At 32.1% G+C, this 22,418-nt stretch overlaps 3 protein-coding genes across 7 annotated transcripts; 1 reads left to right on the forward strand and 2 right to left on the reverse strand.

Annotated features, from left to right (window-relative positions):
• Positions 1–70: 70 nt before the first annotated feature.
• LOC111276777 (glycine-rich protein) lies at positions 71–4,838 on the reverse strand. Of its 2 annotated transcripts, XM_022862599.2 has the most exons (14): positions 4,307–4,838; positions 3,524–3,756; positions 3,308–3,373; positions 3,111–3,189; positions 2,884–2,963; positions 2,769–2,792; positions 2,479–2,603; positions 1,852–2,068; positions 1,682–1,735; positions 1,405–1,451; positions 1,037–1,121; positions 592–655; positions 346–385; positions 71–248 (listed from the first exon to the last, which is right to left on the reverse strand). In XM_022862599.2, the coding sequence occupies exons 1-14, from the start codon at positions 4,686–4,688 to the stop codon at positions 245–247; spliced, it is 1,500 nt and encodes a 499-aa protein (XP_022718334.2). In that variant the 5' UTR covers positions 4,689–4,838; the 3' UTR covers positions 71–244. The 2 variants fall into 2 exon arrangements, with proteins under 2 accessions (XP_022718334.2, XP_022718330.2); XM_022862595.2 differs by having other exon boundaries at positions 71–385; positions 4,307–4,836.
• A 3,077-nt stretch (positions 4,839–7,915) lies between these two features.
• LOC111318464 (uncharacterized) lies at positions 7,916–8,398 on the forward strand. Its single transcript, XM_089745784.1, has one exon. It carries the CDS (start codon positions 7,916–7,918, stop codon positions 8,315–8,317), a length of 402 nt encoding a protein of 133 aa, XP_089601910.1. The 3' UTR covers positions 8,318–8,398.
• A 10,477-nt stretch (positions 8,399–18,875) lies between these two features.
• LOC111286466 (NAD-capped RNA hydrolase DXO1-like) lies at positions 18,876–22,303 on the reverse strand. Of its 4 annotated transcripts, none has more exons than XM_089746011.1 (8): positions 21,746–22,303; positions 20,950–21,180; positions 20,730–20,787; positions 20,533–20,611; positions 20,302–20,394; positions 20,187–20,210; positions 19,783–19,977; positions 18,876–19,113 (listed from the first exon to the last, which is right to left on the reverse strand). In XM_089746011.1, exons 1-4 carry the CDS (start codon positions 21,915–21,917, stop codon positions 20,602–20,604), a joined length of 471 nt encoding a protein of 156 aa, XP_089602137.1. In that variant the 5' UTR covers positions 21,918–22,303; the 3' UTR covers positions 18,876–19,113; positions 19,783–19,977; positions 20,187–20,210; positions 20,302–20,394; positions 20,533–20,601. The 4 variants fall into 4 exon arrangements, with proteins under 4 accessions (XP_089602137.1, XP_089602138.1, XP_089602136.1 ...); XM_089746012.1 differs by having other exon boundaries at positions 18,876–19,151; XM_089746010.1 differs by lacking the exon at positions 18,876–19,113 and having other exon boundaries at positions 19,567–19,977.
• Positions 22,304–22,418: the final 115 nt, after the last annotated feature.

The following is a 22,418-nucleotide window of genomic DNA, read 5'->3' on the forward strand; positions in this document are numbered from 1 at the left end:
TTATCGCAATTAAATTTTTTAAACTAACATGAATAATAGTGCTTTTTTAAAGATTTAAAGACACTGAAACTAATAACCCATGTACTTGTCTCTTTTTAATTTACCAACAAAGCTTGGGGGTTACCATTACAATGGTAAACAGTTATTTCTTTATGATGACAGCAACTCCAATATCAAATTTATGGTGAGAGAAATGAAATGCTAGTTGATAAAACAACCCATCCTCCTTAATTCTGTGTTTGAACTACCTGAATTACAAGTCACAAGAAGTGTCTCAATGGTTACGATTGCTCAACGTGGTTAGTAATTGCATCAGGGCAAGATTGTGCTTGTAGAAGCTCTAACCGGTTGAATGGTGGTGCAAATTGCAATATGTAATCCTCGTCTGAAGCCATCAAGAAATCAGAATAACTACTCAGTCATTATCTAAATATTGGTTCCATTTGATTACGGAGACAAGGATGCAGAGAGAGAGAGAGAGAGAAACACGGGGAAAAAGATAATGAACTATATAACTTCCATGGTGCCTGTTTTTACTCAATCATATGGAGCTCAAGCACGTGGAAGGGTAAACTAAAGTTAGAATCTTACTCTCTTTAACTGTTCCATAAAGCCAGCACAATACTTCATCAGCAAATGCCAGGCAGACTCCTCCCTAACAATGATTTTTAAGCAGGGAGAGAAGGTTAGTAACACCAATATTTATTCCGTGGAGCTGTAATGACCTTGACTAATCACAATGACATTCAACAAAAGCAGCCATAAAAGATGCTTTCTTTTCTGGTAAGAGTATGCTAAATAAAAAAGTTACACCAATGGGTGTTCGAATTAATAGATGTAAGCAAAAAATAATCAGGTTTTTTTTTTGGCCCAAGGAAAAATAATCAGTTTAGTGCATGTATATTGCAGGAAAACATGAGTTACATACCGGTAGTACTTCATTGTCACTGTACTATGTCCTTGGTTATACCAATGGGCATACGATTAAAAAAAAAAAATCAATTCCGTGAATGCATTTGCTGTAAATGTATAATACCTGCCAGTAGTTCTTCATTTTCACTCGATGGGTTATATCTTTGGTTCTTAGTCTCTCAGTTCGTACAAGTCTGCCTGCATCATCCCTACATCAAACATGTGAAAGCAAAAGTTTAACATTTATTTGCAAAGAGAAAAACCCAAAACCAACAGCAACAAACAACTGAATACGGCTCAACACTTTTAGAGAAGAGAGTGTGTATGTATGTGCACTCAAAGTAATCATTAAGAACAACTTATTTCTGTTATTCTCCAACGTGCCTATGCTAAACTTATTTATAGAAGAAAGTGATTTTCTCGTAACACCAGCAAAGAGAGAGTGATTTCCTAAGGCATTGTCAGTTAGCATGAAGTGCCAATAGAAATTACCTAAATCCGATAACAATAAATGGAACACCTGCCAGGAAAGATTGAATCTGTGATGATAAAATAGCCAAGTTATCTCTCTGCAAATAAAGGATAATTTAAAAAAGAAAAGAATGCCATTTCTGAATAAACCTTTCACAAGTGCCATTTCTGAAGAATTTCTGACAATATAAACTAAAGAAATAAGAATGTCTAAAATTAGACATATCTTCATACCAAGCTTCCGAGTAAAAAAATTCGGGCATGGCACAATCAATAGCCATTGGATAAAGAAACATACCCAAAACTTAAGCAGTTTCTCTCTTTCATATCTTTCCTCTGTATGATAATCCAACTGCACAGGCATGGACATGTTCATGAGTTACAAAAGTGCAGTGAAGGTTATAATAAGAAGGCAGCAAGTGAAACATGGAGCACATCAGCACACCATTAAGCTAGTTGTATCTTTACCTCACGACTTGTTTTCAACTCCACGAAAAATCTTCTTCCCTCATCTGTTGAATCACAGCAATCCATTTCAGCACCCATCAGTATACGATGAGCCCCTAATTTGGTTTTAATCAACGAACAGTATTCAGCATTTGCATCAACATGATGTATCCCTTCACCATCAGCTCTTCTTGGATCTTCAGTGGCAAGGCTCTCAAAGCAATACCCCCAATAACATCTAAATTAACAATATTTGAAAAGTAAACCACTTCGAATTTGAAGTCAATGAGATGAGCAATAAAAGAAAGGAAGAATTGACAAACAAGTGAAATTAAGGACAAAGTGAATGGGAATCACTCAGTTAACATCTCATAGGCTCTATGATGTTTTAATTACGAATGCTCAAATTATTGAAGTGGATTAACAGTTCAAGATCATCAATAGTGTCTTTGATTTGCTACTATTATAACATGAGTCAGATCATATATCTTCATACCCGCCTCATTAGCCCAAAATAACAATACATAATCTTGGCTCTGCATCACCTCAAAGCCTTTGATATGGCTAAGAATTTAAGCAATCAAATGTTTCCCACCAAAAGGAAAATGAAAAAAAAAAAGAGGGGTTGATGTTATAAAAGTGTAATACCTTCGACGATCCAACTCACTTTGTGGCCTCTCAGGCAGCTTATGCACATCGAGATAGACAACACCATTCCGCTTGTGCACTCCCATTTCCCAAGGCTCATTACGAATATAAGCAGTAGCCAATATCTGCATGAAAACAAGAGAGCATCCAATGAAATACCATAAAAAGTGATTTATCATCCATGTTCATATATGAAAACTCACATAAATGCACTCACTCATATAAATTCTCTACCCTCTTATCATTCTGATTCATGCAATAACAACAGAGAATAGGACATTAGTGATTACCTTATTAAGATTGTTGCGAAATGTCTGCAAAAGAGTAGGGAATATTGTTAGATGATATCCTTAATATAAGCAGTGAATTACGAATTTGAAGCTAAATCAATAATATTTTCCGTACCACAAAATGAATGTTTTGAAGAGGGATATTTTTGTCTCTTATGCAAGCAAGAAGGTCACCAAAACCCTCAGAGCCTAATTCTGGTTCCAAGAAAAATCACAGAGTTGGCTGCATTCGTTAGACCTCAGATACAAATTCCAAACATATGCATAAATATAACGTATACACCACAACACAATACAATCTCAACATTATTGTATTTCAAAATTTCCATAAATAAAGCATACCTTTTTTCTCAATAAAAGTATCGAAACCTTGATTGAGATCAGCTCCAATATCTTCAGTAATAAGACGCTTAAAAAGCCTCTGAACATGTGAATAAAAGAAATATATGCAAAATGAGCTAATGATGAGGAAGACAAAAGAAATCTTGTATAAGCAAACCTACTGAACAAACAACTATACAAAACTCCAGAAAGCTTACCAAGCTGCGTTCATCAAAGTAGACCTCTCCACCTTCCACACGGCTATAGCAAGCAAGCTCACATGGCTGTTAAATTTAATTAGCACATTTAGCAAAAAAGACCACAAAAGCAAGTACAGGTGGACTAAGAATGATACTTCACATTACTCCGGTATATCAACCTTGAAATATTTGATGAATCATAAAAAAAAAAAGAAGGAAAAATAATTTACTCACTTCCTGAAAAGCAATACATTTTCTAGATAATGTCTCTTCACTTTTTGAAAGCTTTAGCTCAGAAACAAAACGTTCATCTCGATGTCCGTTAGCAAATTTGGAGCCAAACCCAAAACCTTGCCTTGGAGGATAACCGGGGCGGCCAAGGATGCCTGCACCTCTATCATTCTGCCAGCGACCACGTCCAAAACCCCCTCTACCTGGGTTGTTAGTATTACGAGTAACTGGCAACACTGCAAAAGAAACAATGAGAAAAAGATTAGTTAGCATTAAAACAGTGAGCAAAAATTCAACCAAAGATAAATTCAATTATTTCGTGTATATATTCCAAGATTTGCAGACGCCACTAGTGAGTTAAATATTCCTGCATATTATTGTTAGAATTTTTCCCACATCTTTTCAAATAAAACAATCCAATAACTCACAGTTTGTTCCTACGATCTTATAATTCTAACACTTTCAGTATATTGATGTTATTACATCTCCTCTTACTTGTATGTTAAATTTCACTGTTAACAGCCAGCTGCCAAAACGCTTACACATTGAGATTACTCTCTAAAACTTAAATCCCAGAATTAAACCAAAAGAATCACCAGTAATACAAGGAATGGAAGCCCTCAAATCTACACTCAATCAAAGCAGGAAAATTAAGCTTATAAAGGTTTCCATTTTCATATACAGTAGCCAAATTCCCCTAAAAACAAAGGGCACACTTCAAAATCCCCAATTATGGGAAAATAACACGGAATCCAATCAAGAAAGAATGAATAAATATATGCTTACCAGGAATAGAGAAAGGACTAGTGGCAGGGGTTTTACAGTAATCTTCATTATCAGACCCAAAAAGATCTCTTTCTTCTTCTTCTTCATAACCAAAAATACCCTTTTCAATGTTTTCATTATAATCGTAATCATGGGTATTAACATTGCCGACTTCTTCTCCATTTTCTTCTTCTCCTCCGCTGCTTGCGCTTCCACTGGCACTGCTGGTATCGCCGCCATCGCTGCCGTTGGACGAGGAAGAAGCCGACGATGACGATGAAGCGGAGGATGACGATGACGATGAACGAGAGGAAGAGGATTCACGGGAATCATCGTGATTGTTGTTGCTGTTGTTGTTATAGTCTTCTCCAAAGACATCTACATCTTGTTCTGAGAAATCCATGTGGGAGATTCCGTTTTAGTTTTGTTTTTGCTCTCTTTCTCTCTATAAATAAAAGAGCAAAGCGAATTTCTGCGTTTGAGGTTTTGGTTTAGCAGTTCCCTTTTGTGTCGATGATCGATTCGGGGGATAAAGTGAATCGCTGAAAATAATATGAGTTGACTCAATTTATTGCAGTAAAAGAAATCTTTCTTGGGCTTTTAAATGGCACGTTGGACAATATTGGGCCACAATCAGAATTTCGAGCTCTTGCATGTATATCCCGTTTATTTAAAAACTGTTTAATTTGTGCTTTGGACTGGCCATTTCATACATTGCTTTATGGCCTACTAAAACTATTTCTTTGGGCTTTTTACTTTCAACATGCTCCAGAGTCCATATAATTGGAGTTTTCTTACCCCACGTTCAGAAGTTCTTTTTATTAGATATTACAATTCATCTATTTATATTATATAAAATATTAATAATTTATGTATTTATATCTTATTTATATTTATATGAATATGAATATTATATGTTATAGTTGATGTTAATATGTAAAACATAAAATATATTCTTTTCATTTTTATTAAACTCATATATGATTTTTAATAAAATTTTTAAGTATTACCTTTTTTTTTTCATTTATATCCCTTTTACAATCTTTATTTGTATTTTATATTTTTTCTTTTCATAGGGTGGGAATCAACCTTAGCAATTATGAAATCATAAACAAACAACCAAAAAAGATTTTCACATAATATTAAAAAGTTCCATTAGCACAATCTGTCCAAAAAAATAAAAATCTCTGCATGTTGAGGCCAAGATGTGTGCATCTTTTGGCGCCAAAAGCTTGGCCACAGATGGCTCTGTTCTTAATATGACGACTTTATGTTGAGTTTCATTGAATTGCAATATTTTGGAGTTCAAATTGAGGAAGAAGTTGATATGGGTTTTCTTGACCGCGGATGATGGCGATGAAATAAAAGGGAATGGATTGAAGAGTGTGTGCTAACCAGCGGAGAAAGCTTGCAAAGAGATCAAAGACTTTACCGTGCAAAGGATATGTAAGAATGATGAACAAAAAGAAAAACCAGAAGTGGGATGGTGGCAAGAGCAAGGAAGCTGCAAGTGATAGAAGCAAGGCAATCGAGAAACCTTGACGAGTGCGTAAGAGTAATGGTCCATGGATTGTAATGGGGAGTTCAAAAGAAACATAGAAGAAGAATAATAGTAAAAACAATGCCAAAAGGGAGAGTGCCCACTTTAAAACGAGATATGGTGAATCAATGACCAGTAGGGCAAGAGCAATTGTAATTGGGTTCCAAGGCTTGTCTTGATTAACCTGGAAAAGGAAAAAGAAGAGATTCATAAGAGGAGGAAGGACATATCGTAAATCGAAGAGGAAAATCATCTTTGATAAAATTTTTTTGTGAACTCTCTCAGCTGTCTACTAGGGTTGTGGAAAGCCCACATTAATAACGGCTAAATGAATTTATATATTACAATTCACGTATTTATTATATAAAATATTAATAATTTATCTATTTATATCATATTTATATAAATATTATATATTATAATTTATATCAATATGTAAAACAAAAAAAATATTTTTTATTTTTATTAAATTCATAAATAATTTTTGATAAAATTTTTAACCATTACACTTTTCATTTGCACGACTTTTAAAATCACTGTGTCTATTTTTATTGTTTGCTTTCATAGGGAGGGAATCAACCTTACCAATTATGAAATCATAAACAAAAAATTAATTACCTGCAAACTTTGGTAGCATTTATATATATATATATTTATATATACCTGTAAGAATAATTAACATCCATGAGTCAAGTATATGCCTTGCCTATCAATTGCTAGTGTTGCGCTCTTGGTTCATTGTGCAGTCTTTAGTCCTTAATTTCAGGTGGTGGGATCCAAAAATTTCGAACTGTTTTACTCTTTAGTCCTTACTTTCTGGTGCAGCTAACTCCATCCGCACCTAGCATGCAGAAATTTAAAAATTCTGATATATTATATGCTTTTGAAAATTTATGTTTGAAGATTATTTCAAAAATAAGATAAATCTAAAATAAAATACTTGTCCAAAAAATCATGCAACAATTGATAATTAATTAAGAAAAAAAGTTAAGTAAAATATATATATATATATATATATTTATACACACAAAAAGTAATGTTATACATTCACTACAAAAGTGAAGACCAAAAGTTGCATTTTCTTTATAGAAATTATATATCTTTCCAAGGAATTAAGAAATTATGCTTTGCTAGGAATTTAAATTGATGTGTACGTCCTAATAATCAAGGTTCTCGATCGATGATTTAGATCGCTCTTAATAATTCTCATATGTCAATTCAACTTGTTTTAAGCCACCCTTTTTTAACAACATCTTGTGTTATAAAACTTTATCTCTCTCTCTCTCTCTCTATATATATATATATAATCAAGATTCTCAAATTATTATATACGCAAATTGATTAAATGATGGATAATATCAGAATTAGTAAAGTTAATTCCATAGTATAATTTATAAAAAAATGAAAATTATATTCTTTAAATAATTTAATTTAAACAAAATTAAATGTAATAAAAATTTTATTTTGTATATTTTCTTGAAATTTTGTTTACTTTTTTATTTTTAACTTTTTAATGAATGCTTGAATATTTCTTAAATTTCCAAAAAGAATTTCAGATTTAAAGAATATATATTATACATATATATATGTGTACACATACATATATATTTAAATATTTTTTAAAAAGGTAAAATTAATCATGCAAAATATGAGTCAATAAAATCTAATATATATTAATGATCAAATATAAAAATTTCATAATTAATGGCAGTTTCATTAAAGAAAACCAACGCACAATTATGAATGTTAGTCTTAGAATAAAAAAAAAAGAAATAAAAAAATAAAATGCTCAATGTCCAATGTGAAAGGAGTCGGCTATAATATGCCTAAGAACTCGAAAGAAAGCCCAAAACGCATTCAGCAAGAAAAGAAAAAGAGAAAGAAAAGCCCAAAAAGTAATTACCAAAGCTGGCCAACAGTACCTTCTATAGGGGAAAAGAATAGGAACAGTGGAAAGGCTGGTTTGGGTTGTTGAGCGTGGTTTCACGTAGTGTCCAAGCCCCCCGGGCTATATATATGTCATGTTGGCTAGGTGGCAACCATGAACAAAGAGAAGGAAAGGAAAAAAATAATAAAAAAAGAGAGAAAATATGGAGGCAAAGTCATTGTTTTTTATGGTGTTAGTGGTGGTAGCAGTTGCAGGCAAGTGGGAGGTTAAAATGGCTGGTGCAGAACTCAGTGCTGCTCAGTGCAAGAAGGAAAGGAGTCTTGCGGTTAATACTTGCAAGCCGGTTGTCTATGGTAAGCTTCCAACCCCAGAGTGCTGCCAGCGGGTAAGGGTTACCCATCTCGAATGCGTGTGCCCCGTTATCACGCCCAAGTTCGCTGCCCTTATCGATCTCAACCTCGCCATCTGCCTCATTGAAGGCTGTGGTAGAAGGGTCCCTCGCCACTACAAATGTGGAGGTAAGCTCTTCAACTTCCTTCTTTACATACAAATATACATCATCTTCTGCATATGCACATGCACCGCACACACATATATCCTTTGACGGTTGATAAAAGCAATTTTTCTTAATTTCCTCATTTTTATTTCTTGTTTTTTCCCCTTTGGCAGGTCTCACAACTCCATGAAATTGGCCCTGCTTAGTTGGCTATTATCATCTGTCTACTGTTATGCACTTATGCTTGGAGGAGTCAGCTTAATTTTCTAAACATGAAATAATTATATAATAATGGATTTGAGCAATGTACAACTATTTTCATATTGGCTAGAAATATGTAAGAAAGGATATGAGAAATAAGAAAAATAAATGAGTGTTAGCTTAATTGAGTTGTTTTCTTTGCCGTTAATTTTATAAAATGAACATTAAGCTGGTCATATTTTTCCTTTCATATCTCTCACCATCAGCCCTCAAGAGCTGGACTTTTGGCTTGAGAACTCTGGCCGATAATTCTCATCACTTCAAACCAGCAACAAAGTTAAAATGTTTATTGATTTTTATTTTTGTATAAGGGCAACGAAAAATAACTATCTCACCAAATTATCATTGATTATAATTTCACTGCTATATTATTTAATATTATTATTATAATAATTAATTAATAGTTTTTAACCTCATTGTGTATCTAAATAAATCTTTAATTATTTTATAAAAAATGAACCAAAAATATTTTAATACCGTGAGCAATTGGTCATCAATTAAGGAACATTCTTAATTTCATACAGGCTTACACTTTAGAAAAGAAAATTTTACTTGCAACATTCTTATCAATGAGCAACCATTGCCATTTAAATTTGATATTTGAATGTTTTGCCGACGAGCTTCTTAGTTGAGGGAGCAATATAAACTTGAGTGACTCACAATTAGAAAGATTAACCAAACAAGAAGCATAATGAGTCATGAATCGTACATTACTTCTTCAAATCCTATCCAAGGTTACATAATGAAGACAAAATTAAGTCATGGCAAACAAAATCCACATTTTCTTTTTTTTTTGTTTACTAATAGTAAAACTGCTTTAATTGGAAGTCGACTTGCTTGTCTCAAGCTGGGAAACTCTTTCACCAAAATTTTCATAGTTAATGCTTTATAGATATCAATAATAAATTCACACAAATCATGATATAAGATAAGATTTGTTAAATATCTAACTTAAAATTAATTGGTACATGGAGGGGCCTAAATTTAATAAATCTTAATATGATGTAAGATCTATTAAGCATCATAATTTAAAATTAATCGGTAGTAAATGAAGGGATCTAATTTGAAAATAATATAAAAAATTAAATATAAGATAATACCACTTTAATAGTCCCAATGTAAGCAAAAATAAAAAAAAAACTTACCATGTGAAAAATTTGAAAAAGTCAATAAAAACAAAATCTTGGCTTTAATATAATATTAAACATCTAATCTAAAACTAATTGACATTAAATAAAGGGGCTCAATTTTAATATAAAACTATAAGAAATTATATATTTATTAAATGTGGAATAATACCACTTTAACAAGTTATTTTCGAGTTTTCGGAAGGAATTTTAAATTCCTGAAAATTAAAAACTAAATCACTTTGAATTACTAAAAAAAATGGAAGAAATTTATATATCTAAAATTACTTTGGGGTACATGGTAGAAAGTATAACAATGATATGCTTCTTTTTTTTCTCATTTCTTTTGTTTATATTGTTTTCTTTCCACATCCTTTTTTACCGTTTGATTTGTGTCCTACTTTTTTTTTCCTTTTTCTCTGTAGTTTCATCGTCAACATCAATTGCGATGATATTGTTTCATACTTTCTTTGTATCTCCCTACGTCGGATAAAAATCTATTGGAATGGAAAATTCTCATGCATATATAACACTTTTTTTATTTCATGAAAAAATATTTTTAGTACAATTGTTGATGATTTTAGTTTCTTCAATCCTTGAATTTTCATTTGGTTGATCGATAAGAATAGCTTTTACCGTTGTTCAAATAAAGCATGACTCATATGAAATAATTTGATTTTGGAGTTAATTTGTTATATTGTCAAATCAAAAAATGAAAATGAAATTATGAAAAAAAAAGAGAAAATAAGTGGCATTTTTTATTGTCAAAATCATCTGATGAGTCTCTATTACCAAAATAATAAAAAGAAAATCAGTCTATGCCGGGAAATAAGAGTGAAGTTCTCATCAACAAACAAACGAAAAGTCTTTTAGAAATTTTAGAAAAAAATTCTTTATTTTACTAGAGCTACAAAGATTGTAATTTATTCAAAGTCCCTCAAAATGTTTAAATCTTTTATACACCATTTTTTTTTCATGGACTATATTGAAATTAAAAAGAAAGGAAATTTCCACAAACTAGCAGAAAATTCAACCCTTTTTTTTTTTTTTTTTTGGCTGATTCTATGATAGGTTGGGAGGATGGCAGGGCAATTTGGAAAGCCAAGGTCAAACCCATTTGAGATAAAAGATGAAGTTACCGAGTTATCAAGGATATAACATAAATGGTGATGCTTTTGATGAGAAATCTTGAGTAACTGACCCTCAAAGGTTGATTACACTTCCTTTAAATTAAAAAAGAAAAAAAATACTACAATTTCTTTTTATTTAAAAATAGAAAATCAGAATCCAATTTGACCAGTTAACCAAATGCACTACAAAGTACGGACTATAGATGCAACCCAAACCATCTAGAGCAAGAAGCTTCCCTGAAAAACCATCTAGGTATTTTGCATGAAATTAACTAAGCCATCTGAAAAAAGAAATTTGGAAACTTAAAACTGCTACGATATGTTTTGTTTGGAAGGCATAGGTGACTGCATGCTTTCATTTTTTCACTATGTATGTGTAAAGCGCTTTTAAAACCATTTGACATCATTCCTTTATTTCACTACAGGCGGTCAGGATCAGAACTAATTTGCTGATTCCATAAAGGTTAACATTCTCCTTCAATTGCTATAGTTCCAACTTCAAGTTCAACGACCTGAGGAGCTTGGTTTGGATTTTCATGATTCTGCGATATGTCGATCAAAATGGTGGGAATGGATTGGAGGGTGAGAGCAAAGCAGCCGAAAATATTTATAAATTGATCAAACAGTTTGCTGTGAGAAGGAATGTATAAACTAATTAAGAAAGAGGGAGAGATAAATGGTAAAGGAAAATGTCAAAAGCAGTGAGACAGCTGCTGCAGCGAAGCTTCAAATGGTTTAGTAAACCTAAGTAGCTGTAGAAAAAATAAATTAATAAGGTTAATCTTGACTCCTGTAGAGGTTTGGCGAGAGGGAAATAATTAGCGGGGTTGGAGGGAAATAAGGTTTAATTTGCGCTTTGAACTGGCCATTTAATAGAATGCTTTTATGGCCTACTAAAACTACTTCCTTAGGCTTTTTACCTTCAATATTCTCCAGAGTCCAGATAATTGGAGTTTTTCTTACCCCATGTTCAGAAGTTTTTTTATTAGACATTACAATTCATCTATTTATGTTATATAAAATATTAGTAATTTATGTATTTATATCATATTTATATAAATATTATATATTATAATTTATGTTAATATGTAAAACATAAAATATATTTTTTTATTTTTATTAAACTCATATATGATTTTTAATAAAATTTTTAACAATTGCAAATTTTTTTTCATCTGTATCACTTGTAAAATCCTTATGTCTATTTTTATTTTTTCCTTTCATAGGGACGGCATCAACCTTAGCAATCATGAAATCATAAAAATAAAAAAAATAAAAAGATTTCCACATGATATTAGAAAGTTACATCAACACAATCATTCCAAAAAAAAAAAATTTCTCTGCATGGTGAGGCCAAAAAGTTTGCATTTTTTGGCACCAAAAGCTTGGCCACAGATGGGTTCCATCCCCATGGCTTGGCCAGAGAGAACAGAGTATTCAGTGATGTTAACAACCATAAAGAAGCTATAACGATTGAAGTGAATAGAAGCAGAAGTATCATACTTTGCATGGTGATGCCAAGAAGTTTGCCTTTCTCAGCACCAAAAGCTTGGCCACAGATGGGTTCCATTCCCATGGCAAGGCCAGAGCGAACTGAGTAGCCAGTGATGTTAGCAACCATAAAGAAGCTATAACGATTGAAGTGAATAGAAGCAGAAGTATCATACTCTGCATGGTGAGGCCAAGAAGTTTGCCTCTTTCGGCACCAAAAGCTTGGCCACAGATGGGTTCCATTCCCATGGTGAGGCCAGAGCGAACTGAGTATCCAGTGATGTTAGCAACCATAAAGAAGCTATAACGATTGAAGTGAATAGAAGTAGAAGTATCATACTTTGCATGGTGTGGCCAAGAAGTTTGCCTCTTTCGGCACCAAAAGCTTGGCCACAGATGGGTTCCATTCCCATGGCGAGGCCAGTGCGAACTGACTATCCAGTGATGTTAGCAACCATAAAGAACTGAGTATCCAGTGATGTTAGCAACCATAAAGAAGCTATAACGATTGAAGTGAATAGAAGCAGAAGTTATCATACTTTGCATGGTGAGGCCAAGAAGTTTGCCTCTTTCGGCACCAAAAGCTTGGTCACAGATGGGTTCCATTCCCATGACGAGGCCAGGGCGAACTGAGTAGCCAGTGATGTTAGCAACCATAAAGAAGCTATAACGATTGAAGTGAATAGAAGCAGAAGTATCATACTTTGCATGGTGAGGCCAAGAAGTTTGCCTCTTTCGGCTCCAAATGCTTGGCCACAGATGGGTTCCATTCCCATGGCTAGGCCAGAGCGAACTGAGTATCAATATTAGAAATTATGAAATCATAAACAAACCTAAAAAAAAAAGATTTCCACATAATATTAGAATGTTACATTAAAACAATCATTAAAAAAAAAACACTACGAAAAAAAGATTATATCAACAATTATTATATTACAAACAAAAAGATCAACATGTAATAGAATGAGATTCTAGTCACAGGTACCAAATCTCAGTTTACATGTATACATACAAATAAAGTGCAAAACCCAAAAATAGTAGATATTACTAAGCTTAAAGCTGCTGTGGACGGCCCTGTTCGTAATTTTGAAGTTCAATTTGAGGAAGAAGTTGATTCGGGTTTTCTTGACTGCGGATGAAGTTGATGGAATAAATGGGAATGGATTGAAGAGTGTGTGCTAACCAGCGAAGAAAGCTTGCGAGGAGATCAAAGATTTTGCCGTGCAAAGGATATGTAAGAACGATGAACAAAAAGAAAAACCAGAAGGGGATGGTGGCAAGAGCAGGGAAGCTGCAAGTGTTAGAAACAAGGCAATCGAGAAACCTCGACGAGTGCCCGGGAGTAATGGTGCACGGATTGATATAAGTAATGGTGCACTGATTGATACAGGGAGATCAAAAGAAACATAGAAAAAGACTAACAGTAAAAACAGGGCCCAAAGGGAGAGTGCCAACTTTAAAAGGAAATATGGTGAATCGATGATTAGTAGGGCAGCAGCAATTGTAATTGGGTTCCAAGGCTTGTCTTGATTAACCTGGAAAGAAAAAAGAAGAGATTCATAATAGGAGGAAGGAAATATCGTAGATCGACAAGGAAAAACATTTTGATGGAATTTTTGGTGACTTCTCTCGGTTGTAAAAAGCCCAAATTATTGTAGTATCGGGCGAGCATGGAAATGAAGTTGTCACGGGTGGAGACTTAAGTTTTGAATTCGTGCGATTTCGGGACTCGAACATTCACCCTTTTGACGTTTTAGATCAATTTTCCTGTCACGTTTTACATCCTTTTGAGGTATTGTTCGCTCTGGCCCCTCTGACCTCACGATTTTGTCATACAAAAAGTGTTTCACAAGGAAGAGATAGTGTGAACCCTTTTATACCCCAGTGACCCTCCTATTATGTTCGATGTGAGATTCAAGACTCTCCCTTAGGTCCGTGACATTCTCCCGCACTCAACCTCGTGACGCCCTCGTCACGGAGATTGATTATCCTGCCTACCTCTCTCGAGGCGCTTGGAGTGGATCGAACGGTTTAGGGTTAGCTCTGATACCACTTGTCACGAGTCGAGACCTAAGCTCCGAACCCACGCGACTCTAGGACTTAGGCATTCACCCTTCCGACGTCTCGGATCAGCCTAACAGCCACGGTTCACACCATTATGAGGTATTATCAAATCTAATCCTATGACCTCACGATTTTATCTTACAAAAAGCGTCTCACAAAGGAAAAATGGTGTGAACCCTTTTATAATCCAATGATCTTCTTATTATATTCGATGTGAGATTCAAAGACTCTTCCTTAGATACATGACAAAGTGACCACCCCCACCTCATAAAATAGTAATAGTGTGAAGCTTCCACGTTCCTACTCCTTCCCATTATTTGACCATTCTTCGTTACGTACCGGTGGCCTCAAACAATTTTAGAAAAATTAAGGTAATATAAGTATGATAGTATATTTTTATATAATTTTTTATATTAATTTTAAAAATTTTTGTATACCTTTTTACATTAAATTTAACACTATTAAAATTAAATAAAAACCTAAAAGGATAAGTCAAATGAGTAAATTTTATTTTATTTTTATAACGAAAGTAATATATCATTTTTTAAAAAATTTTTGAAAAATCTTTATATTTATATTTAAAGATAATTATAAAATCCCACCAAAAGTAAATTTTATCTAATTATATATTAATTTGTTAATTGTTAGTTTCTTTTTCTTATTGTATATTAAAAAATTGATTGATTATGATTAAGCTACATATAATTTATAAAAAAAATACTATAAATTTTTTATTTGATGCAATATGACTGTGCTGATAAGAATATTTGGTTACAAAATGAAATACGACATATTTTCAAATATGTTATCAATCTTTAATTAACTTTTATTTATTCAAAATATTATTTACTTTAGCATTTAAACATATCTTTTATCTTTTGCTTTTAGAAAAAGAAAATAAATGATAATTTATGGAGGATTCAAACATGTGATAATGTTTCATTGTCAATGAATTTGACTTTTAATGACAATGAGTTAGGGAAATCCTAATGAGCACATTTTGTACCTATCTAATTGGAATTTCCCAACTTTGATGACCGTTTTAATTTCCTACCTTATTTATGCCACTGTTTGAATCCTGAGAATGCAACATTCTTTATAGGCTTTCTTGTTACTTTGGAATGCATGCCCGGATGACCTCTTACGCGCAGTCATCGCATGTACAGATATAGGTTATAATCTGACGGTGAAAACCCTGCCAAAGAAATTGTAAGAATATCAGAGCCGTCCGTCCAAAAAACCTTGCCCTCTGCCTACTTTAAATCTTCATATCAAAGCAATTGTAGGAGTAGGGCCTCCTAACACTTGTTTTGTATTGACGACCACGTTTCGTTGCTTTTCCTATTCCTCCATTTCTCTTACAAAATCTATAAAAAAACTTTTGAAATCAAAATATCAGACTCTAAAATATATATGTTGACATCATAAATTTTAATCAATGTATTCTTTTAACAAAAATTTAAAAATATTTTGCTGCTTTTTAAATCTTAAAATAATTTTCACATCAATAGATAGAATAATAATATACTCACATCTACTTTGCTATTATCAAATCTTTACTCACAAATAATCCCCTTTTATTACTGTTACCGACTTTTTGACACTGATATTGTCTAAATCATAATCAATCTCATTATATTAGCCAAAAACCTACGAAAAAAATAAAAAATCTTTTTTAAAATTGTTGATGAGAATATATTTTTTATAGATTTTATTAGTAACTCTATTATTCTTCATATATTTCCAAAATATTAAATAATTCAAAAAATTTTAAGATCGCAACTTTTGAAGTTCAAAACAAATTCGTAAAAAATTAAAATAGATGATTAATTACAAGTTATTTTAATGTTTTTTTTGCATATGATAAGTTTTTTATTTCAAATAAAAAATATTTATTTGCAAACGTGTCACAAGTTAAAGTCTTTTTTAAATTTGATCTCAAAGCATGATTTTGATAATTAAATATATATTTATATGACAAATACAACACAACATTTTGCATTAGTGAAAGGTGACTCGGTGAAAATCATACAAGTTGACTCAGTTTATTACGTTAATACGTCTCTCTTGGGCTTTTTATTTAAATATTGGACTAAGATGAGAATTCGAGCTCCTGCATGTATTGCCCATTTAAAATTGGTTTAAGTTCTGATTTGGCAGGCCGCTTGATACTTTGTTTACTATTGTCTTGGGCCTTTTGCCTTCAACATTGTCCAGATAATTGGAGCTGTTCTTAGCCCAATTGTATAAGTTTTTTTTTTTTTTTTGTTACAGGCTTACAGAGTAGAATTTGTTGGTGAAGTTTGTAAATTAAAAAAAAATAGTTTATTAAAAATTTTAATAAAAAACTTAAATTAATAAAATTTAATATAAAATTTAATAATATATAAAAAAATTATTAAAAAAATTATTTATAATTTAAATTTAATCTATATTTATTTAACAATAAAAAATTTATCAATATTTTTATTAAAAAATATTTATCTAAAAATATATATATAACTTAATTAAATTTTTTTAAAATTGTATACATTTGATCTATATAATAAAATATTTTAATTTATTAATTTTAATTTTTTAATCATTCTAATAAAAAATTCATGAATTTTACCTAAAAATAATCTTTTCCAACTTAACAATTACATAAACCAAAAAAAAAAAAATCTCCCACATAATATTAAAAAGTTACGTTGACAAAACTATTACAAAAAAAAAAAAAGGCGAAGAAATAACAATTTATTTTATAGGAAAGGACAAGGACTAGAATACTATTACAAGCAGAAAGAACAAGGATTAGAATGACATCGTAACCTCTTGTTCAGTTGTTCTCAGTCCCCACCAACTCTCATCTTACATACATAAAATAACGAAAACTTCCTTTAAACCATCTAGAACAAGAAGCGTCCCTGTAAACCATCTAGTTATTTTTGCAGGAAATTAACTAAGCCATCTGAAACATAAAAAATATGGAAACTTAAAACTGCTACAATATGTTTTGTTTGGAAGGCTTAGGTGACTGCGTGCTTCCTTTCTTCACTATATATGCCTAAAGCCAGTCGACATCATTCCTTTATTTCACTACACGGGGTCAGGATGAGAACTTATTTGCTGATTCCATAAAGTTTAACATTCTCCTTAAATTGCTATAGTTCCAACTTCAAGGTCAACGACCTGAGGAGGTTGTTCTGGATTTTCATGATTCAGCGTAAAGTTCATCAAAATGGAGGGAATGGATTGGAGGGTGAGAGCGAAGCAGCGGAAAAGGTGTATAAATTGATCGAACAGTTTGTTGTGCCAAGGTGCTGTGATTATGATGAATAAACAGGCAGCCCAGAAGAGAGAAGGGGGAAGAAAGGTTGAGGCTACGAGTGATATGAATATGGCAATGGAGAAACCTCGAGCTCGCAAGCTGATGCGCTGGAGAGTGAGAGGGAATTCAACAGAGAAGAAGAGGAATAGTAGCTTTAAGAAAATGGCAAAAAGCAAGAGTGCAAGCTTTAAGGTGGAAGTTATTTGACCAATGAGATAGAAGCAAGTGAAAATTCAGGCTTATTTTGGGATGTTAGAGACAGAAACGAGATTAAATTCAGAAAAGGATGGAGCATATACCTCTAATCATTCAGGAGCAGCATTGTTGTTCACCTGACTTCTCTATTCTATGGTTTTTTTTTTTTTTTTTACTGATTTTTTTCCTTTTCACAAATTGGAGCGCTGCTTGAGGCATATATAGAAGGTAAGAATAGCGTGCAAAGAGGGAGAGATAGAATAAAGTCTAATAACGATCATATGGGAGTCCACATATTTTTCATTGCTTCCAATCTTCATTTATATTATTTTTAATTTCTTTTTAATTATTTATTTATTTTTCTTTGACCAATCGTTATAAAAAGATTTTAAGATTTTTATCACGTTTGTAATAAAGTAAATTATTTAAAAAATAAATCATATAAAATTATCATTTTTACTGATAATTTTTAGTTATATATTAATTTTAAAAAATAATAAATATACAATAAATTTTCTTATATAAAAATTTTAATTTGATATATGTAAATAATTTTTGTAATTTTTAATTATTTATTCACTTCTTAAATATTATACTATATATTTTATTGTATGCAAAATTTAATCTAATATTTTTAATAATATTTTTTATTATATTTAATTTCATTGTCATCATTACTTTTACATCCAAATATATATTTTAATGTCACTGTTATAATATTTAATCTCATTACTATAATAATTAATCTCCTCACCACCATTATTTTTAATTTTATGAAAATTAATATTATCGTCCATCCAAATGAACCTGAAAAGCCAAAAAGAAAAACTAAAAAGAGATGAAAGGGTTGAAAAAGGAGAAAACAATATGTGAGGAATTTTTTTTCTATTTTAAAAACATTTGACGTTATTGCATAATTTTTTTAATTTTTTAATTGATAAAAATATATAAAAATAAAAATATTTTAGTGAAAAATATTTTTTTACATATATAGATATATAGACACACACTAGAAGCTTCTTTATACTTGAGTTTAATCCACACCTAAATAATTTGTTTTTAATTATGAAGATTTAAAAAATAAGAAATAAAATCAGAAGACAACCAATAAATAAAAAAAACAAATAACACAAAATGGAAATATTTTTATGAACAATCTTTTGAACAGTACAAGTTATCTTACTTTCTACAGTAGTTATATTTCTACGAACAATCTTATGAACGGTTAAGTGATCTTACTTTCTATAGTAGTTGTAGGTAGTAATGAATGCTCGTTTGGGACACCCTTTTGGTGGCTCTACTTGTGCGCCAATGAGGGATTTTCACCTTGAAAACTCAAACAACATTGGAATTTCCTCAATACACTACAGTAGACCAAGTTCTTTAGTGACTAGTGATGATTTTTCAAATGATTGCAATAAATAAATTTTATTTAAATATATTTATATTAAAATTAATATCATATCATAACAAATAAATAAATTCATGAAACTTTTTATTCGAATTCATTAGGATTGAGTTCTGATATGATTAGCTTAAAGAAGCATACTAAATAAACTCGAATAAGTCTGAGCAGCTCCCAACTTGCCGTCACAATTTTGCACGTTGGTCAAATCTTCAAATAATTGCTATAATGATAAGTTTAATACTTGGGATAAATTTGTGTTAAGCTCTTGCACAATTTACTTAATTTGATAATAACACAATGTAGTTTATTATCAAATTAATAATTTTGCTGTTCATTTAAATACCAAATCGATAAATAATTAGCACATCAACTCTAATAATTAACCATTTCATTGCCACATCATTTTTTTTTAATTACCATATTGCTAGTGTTGAGCTGTCCAACAATAAAAATAATCTAAAATTACAAGTCTAGAAATCAGAAGTAAATGTCAAAAGTTTTTTTTTGACGTTTGTACTCTAAATTCGAAAAGAGCGAGAATGAGAAAAATCTTAAAGAGGAAAGTGAAGGGAATTGAATGCCTCTACCTGGTATGAGGATAGCAATTTATGCTTGTAGTATGAGAATGCTGGACTTGAATGACCAAAACTTGGAATAATGGATTTAGAGTAGACGTTATTGTTCCGACTTAATCTAGCAGGCCATAGTCGAATTAAAGGGTGACGAATTCGCGTTCCCATATGCCTTCAAGGCTCATTTCTAATATAAGCATTAGCCAATATCTGCATGAAAACAAGAGAGCATCCAATAAAATACCATAAAAAGAGGTTTATCACCATATTCATACATGAAAACTCACATTAATGCACTCACTCATGAGATGAAAAAGACCAGCAGCACCGAGAATGCTCATATAAGAGTTAAAAGACTGATGAATATAAATTCTCTATCCTCATGCAACAACAACAGAGGAGAGGACATTAGTAATTACCTTATTAAGATTGTTACGAAAAGTCTGCAAAAAAGTAGGGAATATCGTTAGATGATATCCTTAATATAAGTAGTGAATTGTGAATTCGAAGCTAAATCAATAACATTTTCCATACCACAAAATGAACGCTTTGAAGAGGGATATTTTTGTCTCTTATGCAAGCAAGGTCACCAAAACCCCAGAGCCTAGTTCTGGTTCCAAGAAAAAACTACAGAGTTGGCCGCATTCGTTAGACCTCATATACAAATTCCATAAATAAAGCATATGCATAAACATAACAGATACACCGCAACACAATACAATCTCAACATTATTATATTTCAAATTTTCCAAAAATAAAGCATACCTTTTTTTCTTGATAAAAGTATCAAAACCTTGATTGAGATCAGCTCCAATATCTTCAGTAATAAGACACTTAAAAGCCCCTGATAATGTGAATAAAAGAAATATATGCAAAATGAGCTGATGATGAGGAGGACAAAAGAAATCCTGTCTAAGCAAACCTACTGAACAAACAACTATATAAAACTCCGTAAAACTTACCAAGCTGCGATCATCAAAGTAAACCTCTCCACCTCTCCAGCTTCCACACAGCTATAGGCTATATTAAGCAAGTTCGCATGGCTATTAAATTTAATTAGCACATTTAGCAAAAAAGACCACAAAAGCAAGTACAGATGGACTAAAGTGATACTTCACATTACTCCGGTATATCAACCTCGAAATATTTGATGAATCATAAAAAGAAGGAAAAATAATTTACTCGCTTCCTGAAAAGCAATATATTTTCTAGATAATGTCTCTTCACTTTTTGAAAGCTTTAAATCAGAAACAAAACGTTCATCTCGATGTCCATTAGCAAATTTGGAGCCAAAACCTTGCCTTGGAGGATAACCAGGACGGCCAAGGATGCCTGCACCTCTATCATTCTGCCAGCGACCATGTCCAAAACCCCCTCTACCAGGGTTATTAGTATTACGAATAACCGGCAACACTGCAAAAGAAACAGTGAGAAAGAAAATTAGTTAACATTAAACCAGGGAGCAAATATTCAACCAAAGATAAATTCAATTATTTCGTGTATATATTCCAAGAATTGCAGACCTCACAAAAGAGCTAAATATTCCTGTATTATTATTGTTAGAATTTTTCCCACATTTTCTCAGATAAAACAATCCAATAACTCACAGTTTATTCCTACGATCTTATAATTCTAAAACTTTCAGTAAATAGATGATAAAGAGTTCATAACATCTCCTCTTTCTAGTATGTTAAATTTCGATGTTAATAGTCAGCTGCCCATATGCTTACACATTTAAATTACTCCCTAAAACTTAAATCCCAGAATCAACCAAAAGAATCACCAGTAATACAAGGAAGGGAAGCCCCCAAATCAACACACAATCAAAGCAGGAAAAATTAAGCTTACAAAGGTTTCTATTTGCATATACAGTAGCAAAATTCCCCTAAACAACGAAAGAGTACACTTCAAAATCCCCAATTATGGGAACCAAAAACATATATTCCAATCAAGAAAGAATGAATAAATAAATTATTACCAGGAATAGAGAAAGGGCTAGTGGCAGTGGTTTTACAGTAATCTTCATTATCAGACTCAAAAAGATCTCTTTCTTCCACTTCTTCTTCTTCTTCTTCTTCTTCTTCTTCTTCATACCCAAAAATACCCTTTTCAATGTTTTCTTTATAATCGTAAATCAATGGTATTAACATTGCCTAATTCTTCTCCATTTTCTTCTTCTCCTCCGCTGCATGCGCTTCCACAGGAACTGCTGGTATCGCCGCCTGCCGGTGGATGAGGAAGAAGCCGACGATGACGATGAAGCAAAGGATGATGATGAAGATGAATGAGAGGAAGAGGATTCAAGCGAATCATCATGATTGTTGTTACTGTTGTTGTTATAGTCTTCTCCAAAGACATCTACTTCTTGTTCTGAGAAATCCATGTCGGAAATTCTGTTTTAGTTTTGTTTTTGCTCTCTCTCTCTCTAAAAGAAGAAAAGAGCAAAGCGAATTTCTGCGTTTGAGGTTTTGGTTTAGCAGTTCATTTTTGTGTCGACGATTGGGATTCGGGGGCATAGTGGAAAGTGACTCGCTGAAAACAATATGAGTTGACTCAGTTTATTACGGTAAAAGAAAATTTTCTTGGGTTTGTTACTGGCACATTGGACAATACTGGGCCAGAATCAGAATTTCAAGCTCTGGCATGCATAT

Source organism: Durio zibethinus, chromosome 17 (assembly GCF_047325235.1).
Source record: "Durio zibethinus cultivar Kanyao isolate XHJ-2024 chromosome 17, ASM4732523v1, whole genome shotgun sequence".
NCBI lineage: Eukaryota > Viridiplantae > Streptophyta > Magnoliopsida > Malvales > Malvaceae > Durio > Durio zibethinus.

Bases quoted from the DNA above. Each gene is read 5' to 3' on its own strand.
- LOC111276777 (XM_022862595.2), bottom strand. From the start codon at position 4,688: ATGGATTTCTCAGAACAAGATGTAGATGTCTTTGGAGAAGACTATAAC. The intron at 2,604-2,768 runs GTAATCACTAAT...GTTTTCATGCAG, and splicing joins TTCGCAACAATCTTAATAAG to ATATTGGCTACTGCTTATAT. The intron at 1,452-1,681 runs GTATGTTTCTTT...TTATCATCACAG, and splicing joins AGAAACTGCTTAAGTTTTGG to ATTCAATCTTTCCTGGCAGG.
- LOC111318464 (XM_089745784.1), top strand. From the start codon at position 7,916: ATGGAGGCAAAGTCATTGTTTTTTATGGTGTTAGTGGTGGTAGCAGTT.
- LOC111286466 (XM_089746011.1), bottom strand. From the start codon at position 21,917: ATGTTAATACCATTGATTTACGATTATAAAGAAAACATTGAAAAGGGT. The intron at 21,181-21,745 runs GTAATAATTTAT...TTTCTTTTGCAG, and splicing joins TAGCCCTTTCTCTATTCCTG to TGTTGCCGGTTATTCGTAAT. The intron at 20,788-20,949 runs GTAAATTATTTT...TGCTTAATATAG, and splicing joins TATTGCTTTTCAGGAAGCGA to CCTATAGCTGTGTGGAAGCT.